Raw genomic sequence first — 22,257 nt, 5'->3', positions numbered from 1 at the left:
GAATAATTGTTTAACAATAAGAATCTAAATGTTATCGCATAAAGTTAAGAGTACAATGGCAATGGCACTATTTGTACTCTAATAAAGAACATAACTAGTAGCGACTAAAGCAACTACTCTCTCCAATGATATCTCCACAGCTTCATAAATGTTGGACTCTATAGGCACAAAGGCACAATCCGAGTAAGGGCACGATTCTCCATGTGTCTCTGTGTCCCCTACCGCTGAACCCTCATAAGACTTTGCTGGCAGCGAATTGTACAGGTAAAATGAGTCATCATAATATGTAGTAGAATCTAAGAGAAAATACATATAAATAAATGAGTTCTACATAACTCATTGAGTTTAACGTGATCATACATCGTATTTACGTCACACACATGGATAAACAGTGATTAAATAAATAATGAGATAATGAATATGCAATATGTTTATAAATTCTAATAAGTGTAGTCTATATGGCGGACATACATTAAGTCATAATACCGGCATTCTCTGGGCACCACTTTCTCACCAACATCATATTGTGTTTGAGGGTTAGGTCACCACTCTCTCACCAACATCATTTGGTCTGAGTATTAGTGTGCGCATGTGTCAGGGATAAGTTTAACCAAATGCAAAGTCAACTATATCTCGTGTTACACGTGATTCATATATCTTCCCTCATGCTTAGTGCCGTTTTGGTCTGTGCATCCTTCACACCTAAGAATGTTGTTTCTCATAGAAATCACACATTGTGTTGGACTAACACCCTATAACCCTCCCTATAGTTGTCCATATATGCATTGGCAGACGCTCTCGTGGCTTTTCTATGAAAATCACACATCGTGTTGAAAAATACCAGGAGCCCAACACTATACCTAAGCAACATTCCCAATTACATAATAACAATGGGCTTGAGCCTCCCAAGAAAATCACACATCGTGCTTGATGACTATAGAGCTCAGCCATTACCGATCATGAGTCACCTTTCTCCTTCCCCAAGCTCTCAGCCTCCAAATGGTCGTGAAGAATTTGTTTGTGAGCAATTTGAGTAATAAAATATAATTTTAAAGGCTACATTTCTAAAAATGGTGCTCAGTTTGATTATGATATGCTTTTGCTTTATGTATCTTTTTGCCATCGCTTTGTTAAAAAAACAAGAATATATATTTTTTGGTAAAATATTGGAGACTTTCATTTTGCTTTTTTTGGTTAGGTTTGAAATAAGAAAGGATAATATTGAAAACATTACTTAACCCTATTATTTTAACATTAGGAGTATGATTGTTATATAATTCAAAACATAAAGGGTGTGGATGTAATAAAATAAATTTTAGGGGATGTAAACGTATTAGTTTGTAAATTAAGGGAAACTTATATATATATTATTTATATTTTAATTTTTATTTTCTTGGCTACCAAACGCATCCTTAGTGATAAACATCATCAATAGCCAAAAAGTTGTTTTGGTACAACGACAGTTCTTTTAGCGGGAAAATAGAAACAGATCATATAGCTCGCGGACGCGCTTTCCTTGTAATTGTTGGTTGTCTAAGCGCCAAATAGACCCAACCACCAAGAGTCAAGAGACAACGCCACCACCGCGGTTCAGCCTTTCATCTTGCCGCCGGTGAATGGTTGCAGCGACTGCTTCCGGCGTTAAGAGCAGAGCAGAGCAGGCGTAGTTTGCATTTCTTTTCCGTTTCCGTTTCTGTATCTTCATATCGTCACCGTCGTCATTCGTTTCTAACGTTCCGACGATGGGGGCCAAAATCGCTCACAATTCCGATATCGAATCGGCAACTCACAACCAGCATCAGCGACCTTCAGTTCCTCCGCCGCGTCAAATATGTCCACCACCTCACAAGCACTGGTTCTCTTGGTTCGTGCCCTTAATCTTCATGATAGATTCTGGGTTGTTTGTTTATACAATGTACGTCAATAACTGCCCCGCCACCACTGGCGGCGATAAGTGCGTCTTCTATGATTTCCTCGGCAGGTTCTCCTTCCAGCCGTCCAGTGAGAATCGCATGCTTGGCCCTTCCGCCCTGACGTAAGACTCGCTTTCTTTTCTTCGATTTGGTTTCCAGATGTGCATGTTAGAATTTGTTGATATCCTTATTCGAAACTCTTCATCTGAAAATGTTTCCAGATGTGCATGTTAGAATTTGTTGGTAATGGGGTGGGAATTTAACTGTTGTTTTGAATCATTTATGCCTCCGTGGTTCTTTGTTATTGCGGAGATTATGGAGAAATGCCCTTACGGATTTCTTACAGATTTGGATGCGCTCCGTAGTTAAATTAGTGTTTGGGACCTATTTAATACCTGTGTTAGTTCCTATGAGATGGATATTCAAGATGTGTGCAAGAATTTGGAGTAGAAAACTTATGTCTATGGGATTTTCTGCGTGTTTCACGGAATTAATTTATAGTATATGATGCCTAGATGTATTCCATAGGGTTATATGAAAGATATGCCTTTACGCCCCCTTCCCTTTTCTCTGTCTCCAGAAAAGAATGAGAAAGAAAAAAAGAAAGATTTGTGGAAACAGAGTTTAATCTCCTTCGAGCAGACCAAGATGTTATATGTAAATTAAATGTATCAAAGAGAGGACTTGCTGTGCCACATTATGCAATTTCCAATCTCAGTCAATCAATTCTCACCTCAAAAAAAGAAAAGAAGAATATATAAATATAAAAAGAATCTACTGTCTATCAGGGATTGAGGTTTTGGGGGCACAGAATTATCAAGTTGTAGGTAAAAAAGATGGAAGTGCGACATTATGCAGTTGTCACTCTCTCTATATCAGTATGTGGAGTGGGGATATTAAATCACTGCTTTCTATGCCGAAACTGGCTTATAGGGGTATTGGTGTATTCAGTTTTTTATGCTGAAAAGTTACACTATGGCTTGTGTAATGCCTAAGGTTATTTAGAGTAGACTTGTGGCAAAACTCTTTCTGCCATGATGCTTGAGGTCTTTCCTGAGGGGTGTTTTCCCCCCTTTCAAATATAGATGCATTTAAGCAAGCATTGCTATTTTTTTTGGCTCAAGGGTGAACCATTGCTGTCCAATCCGTGATTTTTCCTTAAATTTTTTAAGTTGTAGGTGGCAAGAAGTAGCACTCTTGTTGTAGTATTAGCATGATATTTAGAGTGAACAGTGGCATTCATGATATTATTGAGGGAGTTATTAAATACAGCAAAGTTAATGCCTTACATTGTAAAAGTTCCCCATAGTATGCAAGTTTATTGATAAATGGTGGAGGTCATTGTTGTATAGATTAAAGTTATGAATTTCTTGATGATTAAGCTGGAAATGAATGGTTGCAAATAGATTTTAGTGTTCTCAAGATGATTAGCAAAATTGGGGGGGGGGGGATTATTCCCTTCCTTCACATGAAGTTTGCATCCTCTCACTTGCGTCTTCATATCCCACCACCCCAAAGAAAAAAAATAGCACAAACAGAGACAGGCATATACAGAAATGGTTACCAAGGGACTTAGAATATTTGAAGGTATTAGTTCAATTGCACTATTAAGTAGCTACTATGTTATTACCTATATTTTTATTGTTTTCACTATTCTGAATTTTTAAACATCTAATAACCCAATACTTAATATGGGATTTAAATTAACAAATTATTTTCCTCTTTGTGATTATCATTCCATCTGAATGAAGTTTTTTCTACGTTTTATATAGCCTAATTATTTTCTTAGAATTTGAGTGGATGTGCTTTAGTTTTCATCTTAAAGGAACCGCATATTGGAGTTAATTCCAATTATTCTGAGTTTTGCAGGCTATTGGCAGTGGGAGGCCTTCAGGCAGAGAAAGTTGTGAAGGAAGGTCAAGGATGGCGCCTTTTATCTTGCACGTGGCTTCACGGTGGACTCATTCATTTGCTTGCTAATATGATCAGCCTTCTGTTTATTGGAATCCGCCTTGAACAAGAATTTGGCTTCTGTAAGAACAAAATAGCTGGATGCAACCTTTTAGATTGAGTTTCATGGATTTAACTTATATTGCCACTGTTTGCTTTTGCAGTAAAAATAGGACTCCTGTATATATTATCTGGCCTTGGTGGGAGCTTGTCATCTTCCGTTCGTCTTGAGTCCAATGTCTCAGTCGGTGCTTCAGGTGCACTTTTTGGATTGTTAGGAGCCATGCTTTCTGAGCTAATCATGAATTGGACTATCTATTCAAATAAGGTGCACTCTCATTTTATTTGGTTGAAATCGTAGTTTTTGGAGGAAAACACATGCCAATTAAAATTAAAGTACCATATGTGAAGTATGCCGTGGAGTTCTTGACCCCCTTTACTCTTTTGCACTTTGTTTAGTTGTAAATTTGTAATGCATATCAAAGGTAAGGGGAGTGAAATTTTCATACTTGAAAAATAAAGTGTTGTAAATCGTTAACCCATGTGACTGCATCACTAACTCCAAATCATTCCATATTTGGTTATTAAATTTAATATACTTAGCACCCAATTTTCTTTTGGTTACAAACTAGAATAAACATTCCATGTAATACGTATCAATACTGAATATGATAAGAATTTTATGTAGCTTATACAATTGCATGGGAGAATGATTTACATAAGTTTCTTTTTGAGGTGTGAAAATTCCATTTCCTTCCCCTTATAACCAAAAGTTTGCTTTACCTTTTATAATCCGTAGTAGTAAAAAACAAAGCTTGTATCTGATGGATTTGCTTTTTGTAGTGTGCAGCGCTTTTTAGTCTATTGGTCATTGTTGCCATCAATATGGTTGTTGGTTTAATTCCTGGAGTGGATATGTCTGCCCATATTGGAGGATTTGTTTCAGGGTTTCTTCTTGGATTTATTCTTCTTGTTCGTCCTCAATTTGGATGGGTAAACCACAAATACATACCCCCAGGATATGATGTGAAACGTGTGAAACGAAAGTATAACTTCTGTCAGTATCTGTTATGGATTACAGCTTTGGTCACATTGATTTGTGGGTAAGAAAAAGTATCTTCCATTTGACTAGTGTCTGAGCTCTTATCATTATTATAATTGCTGATCTGTGTCAGCTCAGTCTACCGAGTTATTTGGTTGTTTGTCATACTTTGACTTACTTCTTTGATCTGGTTCCTTGATTTTGCAGATACATTGTCGGTTTTGTGAAGCTATACAGTCCATCAAAGTTTGCTTGATAGTGCTCTTTTAACATTACAGTTTGACAAGGAAGCTGTTTATTATAATTCCTAGTTCCTATTCCTTCAGCATTACAGGTAGAAGCATTGCCAACTCCCCTTTCACAGAGCAACAGTATAAGGACCAGATACAGAGATGAATGCCAACCCTGACTCTGTTGCGAGTTCATGTAAAATATGAAGATGTTTGACCGCTGACTTTATTATTGGAGCTCATCTGGCTTACGGAAGTAGTTGTAGTTCAAATTCTTTGGCGATCCTCTCCAGTGCAGTTGACAGTTGCTTTTGAGATGCTGGTGAAATTATATTCATAATCTTGTTTTGGTTCCCACAATAGGAAGTACTGTAGATATGAATCACATCCTGAGGCTACTAACAGGGTAAATTTAACATTCTCATTCAAGGGAGAGGCAAGACTGAGTCAAAGAGATCCAACATGCTTCTAAGTCTCTGTTTATTGATCATTTTCATCTTATAAGTCATAACTCGAGTTTCTGCGATCTAAAAACTCTAGGGACAAAGCATCCATTTTGCTTGTCCTTTGTAAGCATTTTTTGTGAGACAGGTTTCTAATTACAGATGTTCATCATCAACATTGAATTCTTTTAACCAAAGCTGACATGTAAATTGAATATATGTCAAAATAAAGTTGAATGACAAAGTGCTTTTCCCAAGGTCTGTGACTCTGAGTCTCTTTGTAGGGTAGGCTATTCACTATTGTAATTGGGATTTGCTTTGGCTGAAACTCAGGCAGGTTAAGGTTCCACGTTCCAATGAATTTCTATATCCAATGTATGTACCAGGAATTTTCCGTTCTGTCACTTGAGCCGGTGATTTTTACGATTATCTGATTAGTTTACTATTTTCTATTATTTCTGATTGGTTGATATGGAACCAATCCAGCAAACCCCGATATGTGCTAATTTGTTAAACCGATACAAACCGATACAGGCATCGGCCATGATCACTGCAGTGGTTTATAAAAACGTCTTCTTTCTCTTTTCAAATTAGGAAGCGGCCCATCCAATTCGTGAACTTTTCGCCAATTGCGACTCCAGTGTCCTTCCTGTGCTTTCTTGCCGGCACCCACCGGCTAATATCATCTGAACTTCCAGTTGCAGTGCAGAGACTGCGCCGCCGACCCCTTTGCCGGAAAAAGGTAAGATCTTTGTTTAACTCAAATTATTTCTTTACATGTTGATTTTCTTTTTGGGCGATTAAACTTTACATATGTGCGGCTTTCTATCAAGTATGGTTGGGATGGCAGATATGGGTATTTCCAGGTCGAGCAGAAACTCAACTAGTGGACTCTGTTAACCCTCTATGGTACAAGGAGGTTCTTCTGAATCAATCCACAGGATTAAACTTACCCTTAATATAATCATTTTGTTGAACAAATGGTGATATATTCAGTCTGGGTGCACTACGATTAATATGTAAACTAGTTACCGTAAGACTGGTATGTCAGAAACTCTAATTAAACTTAATATGCTTAAATGGGTGTCAAGAGATGATTTTTTTTATTAATATTTTTTTTAGGGATAAGTGAGTAATGCTGAGGGCCTAAATTGAGCTTAGATTGGTCTAAAAGTGATGACTAAGGAATACAAGGACCTTTAGAAAATTATATGAACATGAATTGAAATTACTGTTTCAAGGATATAAGGAGTGTATGTGTTACAAGGACCTTAATTGGAGTTGGTCCCAGCCTAGGATACCCTAGAACACTAGAACCAAGAGAGATGGAGAGATGGAGAGATGGAGAGAGGAGAGGAGATGAAGGGTTGTGAACTGGGGGGCGACTGGGATAACTGAACTAACCAGTCCTCTCTCCCTTGATATGTAATAAAACCAACTTGCATGAAACATTGGGTTGCTTGCAACATAAGTAGCGGCCTGATGGTCGCAGAATATCTGCATTGGTTTCTTAACCAGGAAATCTGAACTTCTGAATTAGTGACTTTATTCATAGTAACTCAGTTGTAGCGTGTGGCATTGCCTAAACACTCTGCTTCAGCACTTGATTTAGCAACAATAGTTTGTTTGTAAATCGCCCATGTGATCAAATTACCACATGAGATTGTGTAATAGTCAATGATAGAATGATGATCATCAACACCACCTCAGTCAGCATCAGAAATTCCAACTACGTTAATATTTCGATTAGGTCTATAAACCAAATTCTTGCTAAGAGCACCTTTGAGAGTTGAGACAACACAAGATATGACAAGCAACTTCCCATTGTTATCTGATCATTTGATAATTGCCTGTGAGGGTTGTATCTATTACTCTATCCCAGGTTTGGGTCATAAAAGAATGGTATTCAAGTGGCCTTGAATTGGCAAATAAATCAAGGACCGATGCTGCCGAGATCTTAGTCAAATCAGGGCTAAGTTTAGGTTTTTGGATGTCTCAGCAACGAGAGAATAACATAGGGCTTATAGGACACAAATGGGGCTGTAGTTTTAGGGGAATGGGTGTTCACTCCAATTCTGAGCCTATTTTGGAGGCTGATTTGAATCCTTAGGTTTTAGGATTGTTGGAGGGAAACTAGGAACTGTAGGTCAATGGCGTTAGTGGGGGATCTACAGCCTGCTTTTTAGGATTGAAGGTAGGACTTATGATGGGGAAGGGATCCTCCAAGTGTGACCTGAACTTTAGGGCTTTAATTGTGCTAGGGCTTGTAGGGAAATAGGAAGAATGGATGAAACTTGGATTGAAGGTTAAGAGGACAATAGGGATGTTAAGGTCCATAGAAGTTTCTGATGCTGGTAATGTCTAGAACTGATATGGATCAGGTCAGGGTTAGAGTCACGGGGAAAGAAGAAGAAGATGGAAAGGGAGGAGGTATGGATATGACTCACCAAATCTCAGCAGCTAGGATATGACTCACCAAGAACACCTGGATATTAGACACCAAGACCACCTGGATATGACTCAACAAGTCTGGTTTTCACAATGGAAACAAATGATACTGCAATAATGCCCCTGTAAACAACAACAAAATATCAATGTTCAAGTCTTAATCACGCTCCCATGGTGGGGGCTTTAAATAGGCTGTATTCAGCCTCTATAAACTTAGAAATAGAAATACCAGTCCTAACTTTACTCTTTACACTATTAGACTTTTCAAGGAGAACCGAACAATGATATCAAAGGCTTCTATTTTGGGACTTTTACTTCGGTTGCCAGGACTCTTATAACGCCACAAAAAAGCAATAGATCAAGCCAAACTATATTGGCTGGGGATGTCCCCAGACTAGGTTCAGGAAATGCAAACTTGTCTCAGCAGGATTTGATTGATTTCATCTCCATTTTTGTTGGAGCTATGAGAGAGCTGGCCTCTAATGTGGCCAGTAACCACAGCAACCAACACACTCATGGTAGTTTCATGGCACGAGTCGTGATACAGTTCATGAAGTTAGGAGGGTATGAGTTCAGGGGCACAGAACTGGAGCCTCTTCAGGTGTCAGTATGAATTTGTGAAGTGGAGAAGATTTTTTACAATTCTAGTGTGTTTGGATCACCAGAAGGTGGTTTATGCCACTTTCAGGCTAAACAGGGAAGCAGACTATTGGTGGCAGTCTTTATGCCACTTTATTGAGGCAGGTGGACAGCTGTTGACCTGGGATCAATTTGTCAAGATGTTTTACCAGAGGTACTTCCCAGAGAGTCTCTGAAAATGAAAGGAAGTAGAGATTATGTGGTTGGATCAGGGGTGTTGATGCATACCTGAATATGCAAGGAGATTTGAGTTGTTCGTATTTGCCCAACATATGTAGGCACTTGTTATGGGAAGTCTCAATGGTTTGAGCGGGGCCTGAAGCCCCAGATTAGGGCAGTTGTCTCAATGCTTTAGTTGGGTACTTATGCCGAAGTGCTAGAGAGAGCTCAGATTTATTATAACTGTACCCAGGACCTTTCACACAATGATGAATGTGGGAAGAGGTTCCAACCTATCCATGACTCCAGGTCTACTGCTCCACAGAAGCGGCAGAGGACTCAAGTTGATGAGATAGCCCTAGTGACATGCCCCAAGTGCATGAAGGCACACCTTGGTCAGTGTATGTCACAGGGGGATGTTACAAATGTGGATGGATGGTCATTTGCTAGGGATTGTCCAGCGCCATCTGACCAAGGCATGCAGAATACTTAGAAGCATCAGGGGAAACAGAAAGCCAACCTCATGGAGGGGTCTTTGATTTTGCTACCAAGGATGCTGAGGCATCTCCATCGATAATGACAGGTATACTCATCATCTATGCTTAACCTATTTTATTTTACTCAGTCCAGTTTTTGTACACTGCCACTATTGGATATGTCTAAACTACTGAGTACAGCTGCACTGATCATTTCAAATAAACCTGCTCACATGCTAATTGATTCCGGTGCTACACATTATTTTATATCAGATGCTTTCTCTACCAAATTGTATTTTCTGCCTAAGATGTTGAATTATGACAGTACCACCTTCTGGGGAGGTCATGAGGGCAAATGCGGTGTTCTAATCTTTCATGGTCTTATTGGAGGCTAGAGAACTTACCTCAGATTTAATCCTACTAGGGATACATAGTTTGAGCGTAATATTGTGGATGGACTGGATGGCTGCTTATGCACACCATGACACCAGTATATATTGTTTCAAGAAGGAGGTAGTCACTAGTCCTCCAGGTGGAACTGACTTATGATATAGCAATGTTAAGCCAGAGGCATAGACACCACAATCCTTGTTGGTAGTGCCCTTTAGGCTACTTGATTAATTCATCTGGGATGGTAGGGCTATTTTTTGTTAGTTTACCATATCCTCCATTTTCTTATTGAGAAACAAGGTCTATTAGTGGAATGACCACCAAAACTGCAATCGGTAACTGATACTCATTGAAAAAGAGAGGAGGTCTCCTTTGACGGGAGTATAAATTTCTCTTGGGAAGGTTTTCTGTCATGGTCCACAAACTTGTTGATATATGTTGGAATTGTACCCTTTTATGGACAAATAATAAAATGTTTTGATTTTTGGTACTTGATGTAATTTCTCTTGCATTTTGTTTATGTACTAGATTCTTCATTACAAAAAAAAACATATTATCATCATGCAGGTTCTTTTATGGATGATGAGGACATTTTGAAGGGTGACAAGCTTATATTGAGGGGTCTGAAGTTTCATGGTTTTCATGGGGTAGAAGCAGAAGAGAGGAAATTGGGTCAAAAGTTCTTGGTAGATGTGGATGCATGGTTGGACCTCCGTGCAGCTGGTGAATCTGACCAGCTAAGTGATACTGTCTCTTATGCTGAAATTTACAGGTGAGTGATAATTTTTAATATTAAAAAAAAAAAAATCCTTTACAAGCGTTGTCTGTTTCCATGTGAGAAGGCAGAAAGGGTTAATTCACAAAGGTTTTTCCCCGCTCTTCAAGAGGGGGGGGGGGGGTGGCGGGGGGCAGAAAGAAATGAAAAACAGAGTTTTACATGGAGGAAAACTTTGATGTAAAAGTAACATTATATTTTACAAAAACAAACAGGGCTGTAGTTTTTAGTTTTCTATCTTCATAAACCCATGACATTGATGGTAAATGTCAATTGAGGAGGTACTAATGTTTAGTTAAGCTTACTTGGAATACATTTCTTTGCTAAAAAAAAAAAAAAAAAAAAAAATCTTCTTCACCTCGGTGTACTAATGTCTAATGGATCACAATTTGTTTTGTATGCATATAGCAGATGTGGGGCATGCATGCTCCTGCATTATTTGTTCCCAAACTTGTGATTTGTGTGTGCTTGGTTTTCTTTTTTCGGTTCAGAATTCAGCTGTAGTGGGTGCCTGATAGTTTCTTCTTGTTTGGACTTGGCAGCATAATTAAGGAAGTCATGGAGGGACCTCCCCACAAACTTGTAGAATCCGTGGCTCAGCTTATTGCTGGCACCATACTTAAACAATTCCCACAGATATCTGCTGTTCGAGTGAAAGTTGGGAAACCTCATGTTGCTGTTTTGGGGACTGTTGATTATTTAGGTATCGAAATTGTTAGATATAGAAGCATTGATGTAGAAAAATGAGCTTTTTTGGGTTTGGTTGGGTATTTGTTCCATGATGGTATGTTGGTATTGCTTTGGTTCTTTGGTTCTCTCTTTTTATTAATAGAATCTGAAAGCTTTCCTGAGATCCTTCTTCTCAAAATTTTACTTTCTTGATAATGAAAACCTGAGTTGGGGTTTCCCTTACTTGGTCAATGTGGATTTTCATGTGGATGGTGCAGGAACATTCTATGCTATGCTCCCTGGAGTGATTAGTTAAGGCTCATAATGGCACAACTCATTGCAAGGAAGATTTTTGTAAATAGAATGAGTTTTTCACCCAAAATCAATTATAATGTTAAAGATTGAAAAATGTCAGAAAATGATGAGAATAAGAAATGATACCAAAAAGGCCCTAAATCAATGATTTTTCTGTGTTGGTTTTATTTGGTCCAATGCGGTCTGATTTCCAAGCGGTCCATCACCGGTCTGATACCTCAACCCAAAAAACCAATACAGTAGGCTTTTACTGTACCACTGGCGAGAGAGAAATCAAGTTACGAATTTTGTGAGGATTTTATTTGCTCTCGTAGTGATGATATGGGGAAGAAGATCGTTCATCTCGCAGAAGACAATGGTGGAAGATAAAATGATAAATAGAGACCTGTTAGATAACAATTCAAGAGTTGCGCCATCTTCATCTTTTAAATGTTTAAAAAGTTCGTTAAAACATGGAGGCAGAAGAACCCTCACGACAACAGCATTATTCTCCTGCTGGAGAAATGCCAGAGTCTGAATCAATTCAAAGAAATCCATGGCTACCTGCTCAAATCTCGCTTCTATGAAGATCCTCTCTCTGTCTGTCCCCTCCTTTCCGCCGCCGCCGTCTGTGGTGATGTCGCCGTATTTACTCACGCTTGCTCCATCTTTAGTCGCTTCTTCTATCGCAATACCTTCATGTATAACACCATGATTAGAGGAAACGTTGAGACACATTCACCTATTTCTGCCCTTTTCAGTTACCTGGAAATGTTAAGCAGTGGTCTTATTGCCAATAATTATACTTTTCCGCCGTTGATCAAAGCTTGCACCATCCTACCCTGCGCTTCTAAGAAGCTACTTGGGCGGTTAGTCCATGCCCATGTTGTTAAATTTGGATTGTCTGACGACCCTTTCATCCTTAGTGCTCTTATTGAATTCTACTCATCGGTTCCAGATATGGAAACTGCACGAAGATTGTTTGATGGGATTCGTCGAAGGGATGTGGTCTTGTGGACGGCGATGATTGATGGGTATGGAAAGAGTGGCGACTTTAAGAGTGCCAGAGCATTGTTCGACGAAATGCCTGAGAGAAATGTAATCTCATGGAGTGCAATGATGGCTGCATACTCGCGGGTCACTGACTTCAAGGAGGTATTGCATCTATTCAGGTTGATGCAAGAAGCTAACACAAAACCGAATGAATCAGTCCTTGTGAGTGTCCTCACTGCGTGTGCACAGATAGGGGCTCTTGCTCAAGGACTATGGGTTCACTCCTATGTGAAACGATACCAACTTGACTCAAATCCGATATTGGCTACTGCTTTGGTAGACATGTACTCAAAATGTGGATGCATGGAACCGGCATTGTCAGTTTTTAATGGAATTCAGAACAAAGATGTCAAAGCATGGAATGCAATTATATCAGGGTATGCAATGAATGGGGATGTGAAGAAATCGTTTGAGCTTTTTGGGAGGATGGATGCAAATAGAATACAACCTAGTGAAGTCACGTTTGTTGCCATCCTCACAGCATGCACACATGCGGGGTTGGTTGATGAGGGCCTTACATTGTTTGAAAGAATGTATGATGTTTACGGAGTTGAACCTCAGATTGAGCATTATGCATGTGTCGTGGACCTACTGGGTCGAGCAGGAAGGTTAGAAGAAGCAGAAGCTTTTATAGAGAAGAAGTTTGGAGGATTTGAGGGTGGGGATGCCAATGTATGGGGAGCTCTGCTAGGTGCTTGTAAGATTTATGGAAATGTTGAGGTTGGGAACAGAGTTTGGCAAAAGCTGGCTAATTTGAGAGCTGATTGTGGAACATACGTCCTATTATATAATATCTTCAAAGAGGCTGGTTGGGAAACAGAGGCAAAGAGAGTCAGAAGGTCAATCATGGAGGAAGGTTTGAAGAAGAAGCCTGGTTGTAGTTCAGTAGAAATTGATGGTGTGGTTTATGAATTCCTTGCAGGTGATCTTTCTCAAACTCAAGCACCAGATATATCTGAGGTCCTTGACTCTTTGTTTAGGATGGCTAATTTGGAGGTATTTTGATATTATAAAGTTTCTTCCACTGTAGAATTATAAGGGAAAAATATACTTGTTCATGAGGATCATTCATCAAACTGTTGAAATGAAATGCTGTGTCTGAAATTCATTATAGACATGGCATCCAATTCTGACACCATTATAGAGAACTTCAACTTCTTTGTTGACAATATGATGGATTCTCCCCCTTCTAAGGAGTGTTTTTTCCAATGTCCATACCCCAATTGATAATGGCAGAACTAGACTGATTCATATCTCACATGATTCTGAGCGACCAAAGATTGCATATCGGTTGTTTGCAACATTGTCGTATGCAAAATCTCGCACGAACCTGCCACCATTCACAAAAAGAAAATTAGAGTAAATTGCTGCTTTTTTCTTTTTCTTTTTCTTTCCCCTGGTTAAAGCTATTGAAAGTCTGAAACTATTAGTTGATCTTACTTACATAGGTATAAACTGTAAAAAGAATGCTAACTGGGGGAAAGGTAGGTTAATGTATTCCATGATCTTCAGCACTGCAGCAGATTTGATATATGATCTGCAGGACATTGAAGAGCCATATTATATCATTTTCTTAGCAATTCAATGCCTAAACTATGAAATACTATTTCAGTAAAACACAAAAGTAAAAATGTAAGCTAGTCACCAACTGTGAATATAACCAGATTTCACAATGGCATAAAAGTTAGTGTAAAGTCCTAAAAGTAGCTTGTTCTCTTTAAAAATTCTTGGTTGAAACAGTAAGAGATGTGCCTCCTAGTTTCAGGGAATTCATATCCCTGTTATATACATAAAAAACAGACAGAATGTTATTTATTTCCAAGAAAATATGGAACAGGAAATGCAATCTACAGCCTTCTCAACTAGGATATACCTTTCCTTCTCAACGAGTACAACACTAGAAATGTCATCAGGTGATCTTCCAGATCTTCTCAGCAGTTTCCTCCCTGCTTCACTTTGAAGAGCTTCAAATCTTATCTTCCTGATGGATTAGGGAAAGAAAGCTAATCATTCTTAGTATCATGAAACGAGATTCCTACAGATTAGCTAACGATTCTGAAGCTGTACAGAGGTAGAATGCCAGAAAGGAAATCTTTTCATTGGACTCCACACTAGCACCGTAAAAGAAACTGACCTCTCTCGGTCGTTCTCACGGACGAACCTTACACCTCCATTACATAAGTTACATACACCTACCCAGAAACCATATTAACCAAAAAAGAAGAAAAACAACAAAGAATTTAGAATCCGACGATATGAAGAAGACAAACCAGTTGAAGTCTTTGGACTTAAAATATATATAATCATCGAATGAGTTTCAGAACTTGTACCATCAAATAGCATGATGGGTCTGGTGTCTTGATCGAAGAAGCTTGAAGTTGCCTCCGCCCAATCAATAGTGGAATTACTGCGGCCAGGAGGAGGAGAGAGCGTAGCAAATAGAGACACTGAAGAGCGTCTCATGTGCACCGGCCGTGAGACGCGTGACCTTACGCACCCAGTAGGAGATTTAGCTATTCCTGAGGCTGTGGTATGTAGAAGAAACGCCGCCATCGAGCAGAATTTTCCCTCCCAATCGCACCAACTGCCGACGTCTCTGGTTTTGCGTTCCCTGATTCCACGGCGAGCTCAGTGGGTGATGGTTCTAACGGCTTCGATGTTAACGTAGGAAATGGTTTGGCTTTTAAGGGTCCGATGGGAATCTTACGGGCGTCTGTAGGAGTTGAAGCGTTGCTTCACAGTTTAGGCGCCACGTGTACATCGTTTCAAACCGCAGAAACCAGGTGCATGGTTTCTCATGTTGTGATATTGTTTTTTGGTAAACAAAACGTGATGTAGTAGAGGTGATCTTGTCTTGTCATACAATGTTCAAATTTTTTAGTTCAACTTATACAAGTATTAGTCCTGTAAACTATCAACACAAGTATTAGCCAGATCATCGTAACTTCACTATAGACCTAGTATAATCCAAATAAGACATGGAGACTACCAATCCCAATTTCAGGAATTAAATCTTACTTTTACCCGCCAAGGTTCTCATGGCATGGATTTACAATTTGTCCATTCAAAAACAAAGAAGCTGAGGTGAGGAGTCACTTCTTGTGGGGATGTCAGACAGATATGCAGTTTCGCATTGGCATACCACACACAGCAGTAAAGAAGAAAAGCTGAAATGACTAAGCTGGAAGATAGTTTCAATGAGAGTCCTGTCTTTTGTTTGATCAGCTGCTGTTAGAACACCACAGTAGTCTTCCCTTGGGGTTGAGACCTCTATAATGAATCGATAATTAATTACCATCCTTCTGAGCTATGGAAGCAAGGGGCGGAAGAGAAGTAATGAAACTGGAATTGGGGTGATCGTTCCATTTTGCGAAACTTGCTCCCATATGTAAGGATGGCAGCAGAGGCCGAAACAGCATTCTTCTGCGTTGGTTCTACCTTTCATTTAAAGCAAAGAACAAAAACAAATAACTATATCAACGCATGCCACTCGCACCACTGTATCAGAGTTTTCATGCCCTCACCAGAAATCCAATAAAAAAAAAGAAAAGAAAAGCAGAAGAGGAGTTTTCATGCAATGGAAAGCTAAGTACAAAACCGTGAAGCATATCCAAATTTACTCGTTTCACTGTAGTAATACTTAATACAGGCCATTGTGCGCGACAACAGAGCACGGACCTTGAATGACGAATGGTTAGGCCAGCAACAGAGGACTCTTGCAACTCTTCCAAATCAGGAAAAGCTATAGCCCATTTACAACCCTTTCCACTCATCCTAATCACCAATCCCCCCAATTTTTGTCAAAGCCATTATTAACCAGAAGGAGAAATCATCCACCTGGAGTTATCATGTCAAATAGAGCAGCATGGATTAGAAGCAAAAGAAGCAGCTGCCTTAATCAATTGGGCGTGTACACCACAACAAGGATCACCGTCAGCACATAAAACTGTCATCTTGCTCACTTTGGTTGTCATGTACACTGATTTGCATGGAAATTCTCCTCAGACAGCAAACCGCTGATGAGTCGTTTGAGTCGTTTGGCACCTGGGCCTGGCCTAAGGACAGTTGCATTCAAAGGAAAGGAAAGTGGGTCACTTAAGTTCATGTTTGTCACCTTATCGAACCATCCACCATGAACAAACCCATCAGCTGAACGGCTCAAGAGCTCTTCATCAATCTTGTCAAGCACTGATTCATTCCTGCCAAACTTCCTTGCAAAGGGAGCATTGCTGTCAACCATTCTCTGGAAGTCCTCAATGCTGAGGAAATGGGGATGCTGTTTTGGGGGATTATCCCAAGAGATGAAATGGAGATCATGGTTTACAGTATGGTTACGGAATTCCACAGCATTGCAAATGACCGTATGGAAGTAACCCTCAGGTGAGGATAGGAAGTTGGCATAGTACATCAGGACTACTCGTGGGAGGTTGTCCCAACCCCATAAAAGATACTCAATGAATGGGCGAGTTAGCATCATCCAAGCAGAACCTGTGAAAGCAATTTTTAGTAATTATTCGATGGAATAGTACAAGATTCTTCTGATTCAAACTCAACAGCATTATGCTACAGCTTGTTCATTATACTAGAAATCCGATGCTATAAAGTCCTATCTTAAAGCAAAATTCAGAGACTCAAAGCTTAAAACACCTGCTCAAGCAAATGAAAACCTTAAGAATATTCCAAGAATTGTCTGCCTAGATTCCATTATCCATCTGGAAATGGACCTAGCCAATCAATGTCACTGATTATATTCCTCTTCTCTTCTTTTTTTCCTTTTTTTATTGGGGGGGGGGGGGGATGTAGTTATTATGGGTGTTGTGAATAGACTGCAAGCATAGAAACTACACTGGAATATTATTTTTTTTGAGTCACATGAAATATCCTGCGGTAACTTTACTTTTTTTTTTTTTGGGGGGGGAGGGGGGGGGTGTGTTGGGGGGATGAATAGCTTATTTCATCAACCAAAGGGAAGAAAAGAAAAAGGAGGGTGGGGGAGGGGGGAGGGAAAATTACAAGGGCGGACCAGAGGGTGAAGCCCAGCAAAACCAGAGTCACATAGATTGGAAAAAAGCCTTACAGCAAACTAAAGGGCACGCAACAAAGATAGCTAATTTTTCTGTTTTTTGTTTTTCTTTTACCTTGGAGTAACTTTTCATGCTAAGCAAGCAGCATTAGGCACCTTGGATTAAGCTAAAGCAATTCTGCATGCCAGTTCTACAATGAAACAGCCTTTATATAGGGGTCTTGCACATGAAACACATAGAAAGCTATAGAAATGGACCTTCAATTCTCAGAAGGCCATGAAGTCTGGCAAAGTCCACAATAGACCAGAAATTTTCTCAAACTTTCACACTTTTATGGAACTTTTTCTTCACCTTTCATCCAAAAATGTACAATAAAATTTGGCTCCAACATCAGCTTTAATACCAGAAAACACAAAAAATAGCATTGCTACATTACTAATATATCAAGGAAAAGGTTGATCCCTTGCTGGAAGATGCTTCAGCGAAATAGGCACTGTTGGGAACCTTAGCAATTATTTTTAGCTACAAACTTCAGTAACACAGTGCCATCAAAAGCATCCAATGCATCCGATAGTCATGAATTTCCAGTGCATCTTACTAAGGAATTCAGCATTTATTGGGTAAAGGAACACTATTGCAAATCCTGAATTTAGAAGGTTGTTCATAAAACATTGTTGCTACATCCACAACCAGAAAATGAAATAATACTTCATTTGGTTCTTGGGTGGGAGGTGTACAGAACTTCTGCAATTTCCCCAAAAAACAGTAGTTTCAACTAAAACAACACCTACAACCTCCCACCCCACCCCCACCCACCCCCAAGAAAGAAAAAAAAAAGAGCCAAAGGGGGGGGGGGGGGCAGCAACTACCAGAAGAAGAAATACAAAGTAAAGTAACGTACTGTAGCATGTGAGCACATCAATTTAACCAAGGGGGTGCAGTAATGATGCAAGCAGAAAATGGAAATTTGCTTAAAGTAGATGGATTGATATTCATGTTTCATCTGTGACATTAACTAATAAAAAACAGGATGATTTGAGACTGCACAGAGTTCTGAGATCATAGCAAGAACAACAAATCATACGGAGTGCAATCCATGGAGCTTCAAAATGATGTTTCTGAGGCTATTAGAAATTTAAGTTTCTATAAGCCATCAAGAATAGTCAGTTTTATTGGTGGTCAGTCAATCATATCAAGTATTAGGTCCAACCTGCTAAACCCTGAATTATATCTCCCCAGCTTACAGAAATTAAGAATGTATCAAGAATCTGCTGAAAACGTTTCTTTCACAGCCAATGGCCAGCTAGGAAACGGTCACCTTCTTTCCAATTTACAGAAGCAGACATTCATGCAAGCCCACAGTTAGTTAAAATCCTAAGCAATTGAGTCATCCATATAGTTGATGTCTTTTAAATCACAAGATTATCTTTTAAGGGCCAATGCAGACAAGATGAAAGGCATAGTAGCACAAATTAACCCACCATATGGTTTTAAGCTTAGGAAACTTGATGTAGGAAGAGTAGGGGAATGACATTTTGGTTTACATTGACACAAAAAACTTTCAGTGTTCTTATTTGATATACTTCAAAATGAGGAATTGATTTAATTTCCAGAAATTTGGGAGCCAACAAAAAGATTAGCTATAAGTATTTGTAGTTTAAGTCTTTGATATACTTTCAAAATGAGAAATTGCATCAATTTTCAGCTTTGGAAGTCAACTTCAGGATTATCTACAAATTTCTACTTAACATACTTTAAAATGAGAAATTGCATCAGTTTTCAGCATTTTGGAGGCCAACGAATGAATTAGCTAGTTTTGGTAATATGAACTCTTGGTCCAAACTATGACATTGGTTTCAACTAGAAAAGACACACAAGCATTTGACCTTCAAGAATCATAAAACTGGGTGAACGAAGGGAAGGGGCAGACATTCACCTGTAAACAACTTAAATGCTGTAGGTACACTCCTCCTCTCTGAAGCCCAAAAAACATCAGACTTTTTCAGGCTATAAAGCCCAGGATCAATGATGATGGGCTTGGCTCTCTGGTCCCTATACATCAATTGAAGAACAAAAAGGATCATTTCAGTTGAGCAGGACATTATTCATTCCAGACAGCAAATACAAAATACTTACTAAAATTGAGAGGGGAGACACATACTCTTTCCATCCAATGTCACTTGTATGCTCGATAAAGTTAAGGAGTCTTGGAATGGGCAATAGTGTATGAAGCAGATCTGCTTCACAGGAACAAAAATCAGCAAAAAGCAAACTTGCTAAGAAGGTCAATTTAAACACAGATGAGAAAAATAAAGTAACCAGAATCTATTTCCCCTAAATGAAGCAAGGAATTATACGGGGCAAATTACGCAGACAGATGACTTTTGAACCGACACCCAGTTGCAACTGGATGATTATGAAAATTGAAAAGTCACAGAACTCTAAAACAAGAAAAGGGCTTCTTGAAATCAATCAACAAATCAAAAGCAACATGAACCCATTTTAGGAGTATCATCAAGCGTGACATCAGTGAGTAGGAACCCTAATGCCCAGTGCTCATAAGAAAGCTCAAGTAGACCCATAAAACTAAACCCGAAACTATGCAGGCAGCCATGGATTGCTTAAAGTGAAAGGCATACCTACCATCTTGTGTGACCAAAGGATAATCCGAAGCGCTGAGATTAATGAACCAATCCCAGTCTCCTCCCTCCCTGAACAAAATAGCAGCCGCGTGAAGGGTATTACTAACCATCGTCGGCCCTCTGTAAGTGACCAAATTCGACTTCACCACAGCTCGAACATTACCCACTTTAACAAAAAGTGGCTCACGCCGAACAAAATCGACCAACTCAAGCCGTTCGGCAGGAGAAGCTTCGAGGTCCAAATGCACAACATACTGGTTGAGTGGATGATAAAGGGCTTTAAGAGTCCTCTTCAAACTCTCCCCATCTCCGGTAGATCCAGAGATAAGGTACGCGATCCGTGGAATAGAGTTGATAGAAGAAGTGGAAGAGATACCCAACTTCGATTCGACGAAAACTGGAATCTTTCTGTCGGGTAAGCTACCAATGAAAGGGGAAAGACCGTAATAGGAGAAAAGTGAAGCAGAGATGAAGAGGGAAGATAAAATGAGAGCACAAACAAACGGGAGAAAGCATGTCTTCTTCTTCAGCTGTTGCAGCTGCTGCAGCTTATTATTGTTCTCCATGTGAAGCAGTAGCGGAGAAAGAGTCAAAAAACGATCCCCAAACTAGGAAGAGAAGAAAATCTGCGTTGGAGGAGTAAAAAATCAGACATAGTAGACATCTGGAAACTGGGAATTTTCACTCATTCCCATGAGAAGTGAAGTTCACCATGTGTATGATTCTAATGGGGAGAAGAGGAAAGTTGAATCCAACGATGATGGGGTTCTTTCTCTCTCTGGGTTCTTTGGCTTGTGAGTTGTGACGTCGCACTGTAGGAGGAGACTCTTGGTCTGATCGTCAGTGGAAATGGGAACATCAGAAACTTTAAACTTTAAAGCGTGTTAATGGAGTTTCGGGGATTTAGGTACGCCCAACAGAGAGTTTTCAGATTTTTTTGATGGCGTGTGATACGTCCATCAAGAATTGGGAATAAATGGTGGGTCCACACTAATTGCTTCAAAATATCATATCTGCTGTACAAATTATCTCCGATCACGACGGATTTCCAAATCCAACCGCCAACTGATAAGGTTGAAATGCTACCAGATATCAAGTCTTTCAATCATCAGCAACAATGACTATTGGTTGAGATTGGTCCAAAGTTTATCAACTGAGCTAGAAAAGAAAGAACAAAACAGGGCTGCAAAACCCTAATTCAACTGAGTTTCCTTCCAGGCTCTCTTCTCCCTGGCTAACCTTAATCTTGTGAGCATGGAGAAAGAGTTGGAAGAAGAAGGCTTGGTTGGGTCGGGCCAGACTGAGCTGATCAGTCCTCATATCTAAATTAGAAGTTCTTCAATGTCAAAATATCAAAGCATCTGTCCTATAAGGGCTCAGAATAGGCTCAAGTTATCCAGGTCAAATTTACTTGATAAGGTTAGGATTGGAATTATCTAGGTTGAATGAATATTGAGCTAGTTTGGACTAATTTGTTATGTCCTTTGAACCCTTGTTTTTAGGGTCTTTTTTAATGGTGCAACATGGGTGAGACGCACATACATGGCCTTATTGTCATGGGGATGTAGCCCTAAGCACCTCTCCTATGTCAGAATTGCATGTTTCAGGTTGCCAAGTATATGCTAAACACCATTTCAATAAATCCTAAAGAGAAAGAAAGAGTTCCCCTGACTATGTACACTAATTTGGGCAAATGAGGGGTTTTCCCTTATTAGGGGTTTCCTGATAATTTGTCTCGTAGACTAAGTGAAACCCTTGTCTATCAATCTTGTCTTGTATCTCTCCACAGTGTTTGTCTATTTGATGACAGATACCATTTGCACCCAATGAGCTGTTCTCTTGTGAGCAAAGACACCAATTTCTACATGCTATTTTTTTTTTTTTTCGAACTCTTAATTGAGTGAGACAACTAGTTCCTACCATGTGCTATAAACTGAATTAGAAGATAAAAAGGAAACAAAGCTTTAAAATTATGAGGATAATAATTGATATGAAACAAATTTGGAAAAAGGACATTAGGCACATATGCATGGTTAGTCAACGCAGGGTTGGTAGAGTGGTAAGATCCATATTCTCAGTGGAAAAGTTATGGGTTCGACCCATACGGACG

The 22,257-nt window shown here is 39.4% G+C and overlaps 4 protein-coding genes and 1 pseudogene across 5 annotated transcripts; 3 read left to right on the top strand and 2 right to left on the bottom strand.

Annotated features, from left to right (window-relative positions):
• Positions 1 to 1,544: 1,544 nt before the first annotated feature.
• On the top strand, positions 1,545 to 5,829 carry RBL5 (RHOMBOID-like protein 5). The gene is made up of 5 exons (XM_089145368.1): positions 1,545 to 2,035; positions 3,783 to 3,946; positions 4,028 to 4,191; positions 4,707 to 4,966; positions 5,113 to 5,829. Exons 1-5 carry the CDS (start codon positions 1,743 to 1,745, stop codon positions 5,159 to 5,161), a joined length of 930 nt encoding a protein of 309 aa, XP_089001494.1. The 5' UTR covers positions 1,545 to 1,742; the 3' UTR covers positions 5,162 to 5,829.
• On the top strand, positions 5,830 to 11,386 carry LOC149025147 (dihydroneopterin aldolase 1-like). 2 transcript variants are annotated; one of them, XM_089145371.1, is made up of 3 exons: positions 5,830 to 6,320; positions 10,258 to 10,462; positions 11,008 to 11,386. In XM_089145371.1, the coding sequence occupies exons 2-3, from the start codon at positions 10,266 to 10,268 to the stop codon at positions 11,210 to 11,212; spliced, it is 402 nt and encodes a 133-aa protein (XP_089001497.1). In that variant the 5' UTR covers positions 5,830 to 6,320; positions 10,258 to 10,265; the 3' UTR covers positions 11,213 to 11,386. The 2 variants fall into 2 exon arrangements, with proteins under 2 accessions (XP_089001497.1, XP_089001496.1); XM_089145370.1 differs by lacking the exon at positions 5,830 to 6,320 and adding an exon at positions 8,900 to 9,407.
• Positions 11,387 to 11,741: 355 nt separating this feature from the next.
• On the top strand, positions 11,742 to 13,502 carry LOC149025146 (pentatricopeptide repeat-containing protein At5g06540 pseudogene; annotated as a pseudogene).
• A 71-nt stretch (positions 13,503 to 13,573) lies between these two features.
• LOC149025145 (Putative thiol-disulfide oxidoreductase DCC) lies at positions 13,574 to 15,124 on the bottom strand. The gene is made up of 5 exons (XM_089145367.1): positions 14,812 to 15,124; positions 14,616 to 14,673; positions 14,355 to 14,462; positions 13,926 to 14,018; positions 13,574 to 13,811 (listed from the first exon to the last, which is right to left on the bottom strand). The coding sequence occupies exons 1-5, from the start codon at positions 15,032 to 15,034 to the stop codon at positions 13,730 to 13,732; spliced, it is 564 nt and encodes a 187-aa protein (XP_089001493.1). The 5' UTR covers positions 15,035 to 15,124; the 3' UTR covers positions 13,574 to 13,729.
• A 334-nt stretch (positions 15,125 to 15,458) lies between these two features.
• LOC149025144 (beta-glucuronosyltransferase GlcAT14B-like) lies at positions 15,459 to 21,044 on the bottom strand. The gene is made up of 4 exons (XM_089145366.1): positions 20,149 to 21,044; positions 19,667 to 19,742; positions 19,442 to 19,557; positions 15,459 to 16,969 (listed from the first exon to the last, which is right to left on the bottom strand). The coding sequence occupies exons 1-4, from the start codon at positions 20,711 to 20,713 to the stop codon at positions 16,452 to 16,454; spliced, it is 1,275 nt and encodes a 424-aa protein (XP_089001492.1). The 5' UTR covers positions 20,714 to 21,044; the 3' UTR covers positions 15,459 to 16,451.
• Positions 21,045 to 22,257: the final 1,213 nt, after the last annotated feature.

Source organism: Hakea prostrata, chromosome 2 (genome assembly GCF_041222555.1).
Source record: "Hakea prostrata isolate BN-2017 chromosome 2, UWA_Hpros_2, whole genome shotgun sequence".
NCBI lineage: Eukaryota > Viridiplantae > Streptophyta > Magnoliopsida > Proteales > Proteaceae > Hakea > Hakea prostrata.
Note: the sequence above shows the minus strand (reverse complement) of the source record. Positions and strands in the feature narration are given on the sequence as shown.

What these genes read in the sequence shown, in the direction of transcription:
- RBL5 (XM_089145368.1), top strand. Translation starts at nt 1,743, where the DNA reads ATGGGGGCCAAAATCGCTCACAATTCCGATATCGAATCGGCAACTCAC. An exon ending in CTTGGCCCTTCCGCCCTGAC is followed by an intron (nt 2,036 to 3,782) that starts GTAAGACTCGCT and finishes TGAGTTTTGCAG; the next exon opens with GCTATTGGCAGTGGGAGGCC. An exon ending in GGACTATCTATTCAAATAAG is followed by an intron (nt 4,192 to 4,706) that starts GTGCACTCTCAT and finishes TGCTTTTTGTAG; the next exon opens with TGTGCAGCGCTTTTTAGTCT.
- LOC149025147 (XM_089145370.1), top strand. An exon ending in TCTTATGCTGAAATTTACAG is followed by an intron (nt 10,463 to 11,007) that starts GTGAGTGATAAT and finishes TGGACTTGGCAG; the next exon opens with CATAATTAAGGAAGTCATGG.
- LOC149025145 (XM_089145367.1), bottom strand. Translation starts at nt 15,034, where the DNA reads ATGGCGGCGTTTCTTCTACATACCACAGCCTCAGGAATAGCTAAATCT. An exon ending in CGTGAGAACGACCGAGAGAG is followed by an intron (nt 14,463 to 14,615) that starts GTCAGTTTCTTT and finishes CTAATCCATCAG; the next exon opens with GAAGATAAGATTTGAAGCTC. An exon ending in TTTTTACAGTTTATACCTAT is followed by an intron (nt 13,812 to 13,925) that starts GTAAGTAAGATC and finishes GAATGGTGGCAG; the next exon opens with GTTCGTGCGAGATTTTGCAT.
- LOC149025144 (XM_089145366.1), bottom strand. Translation starts at nt 20,713, where the DNA reads ATGGAGAACAATAATAAGCTGCAGCAGCTGCAACAGCTGAAGAAGAAG. An exon ending in AGTGACATTGGATGGAAAGA is followed by an intron (nt 19,558 to 19,666) that starts GTATGTGTCTCC and finishes ATTGATGTATAG; the next exon opens with GGACCAGAGAGCCAAGCCCA. An exon ending in AGCATTTAAGTTGTTTACAG is followed by an intron (nt 16,970 to 19,441) that starts GTGAATGTCTGC and finishes TTGCTTTCACAG; the next exon opens with GTTCTGCTTGGATGATGCTA.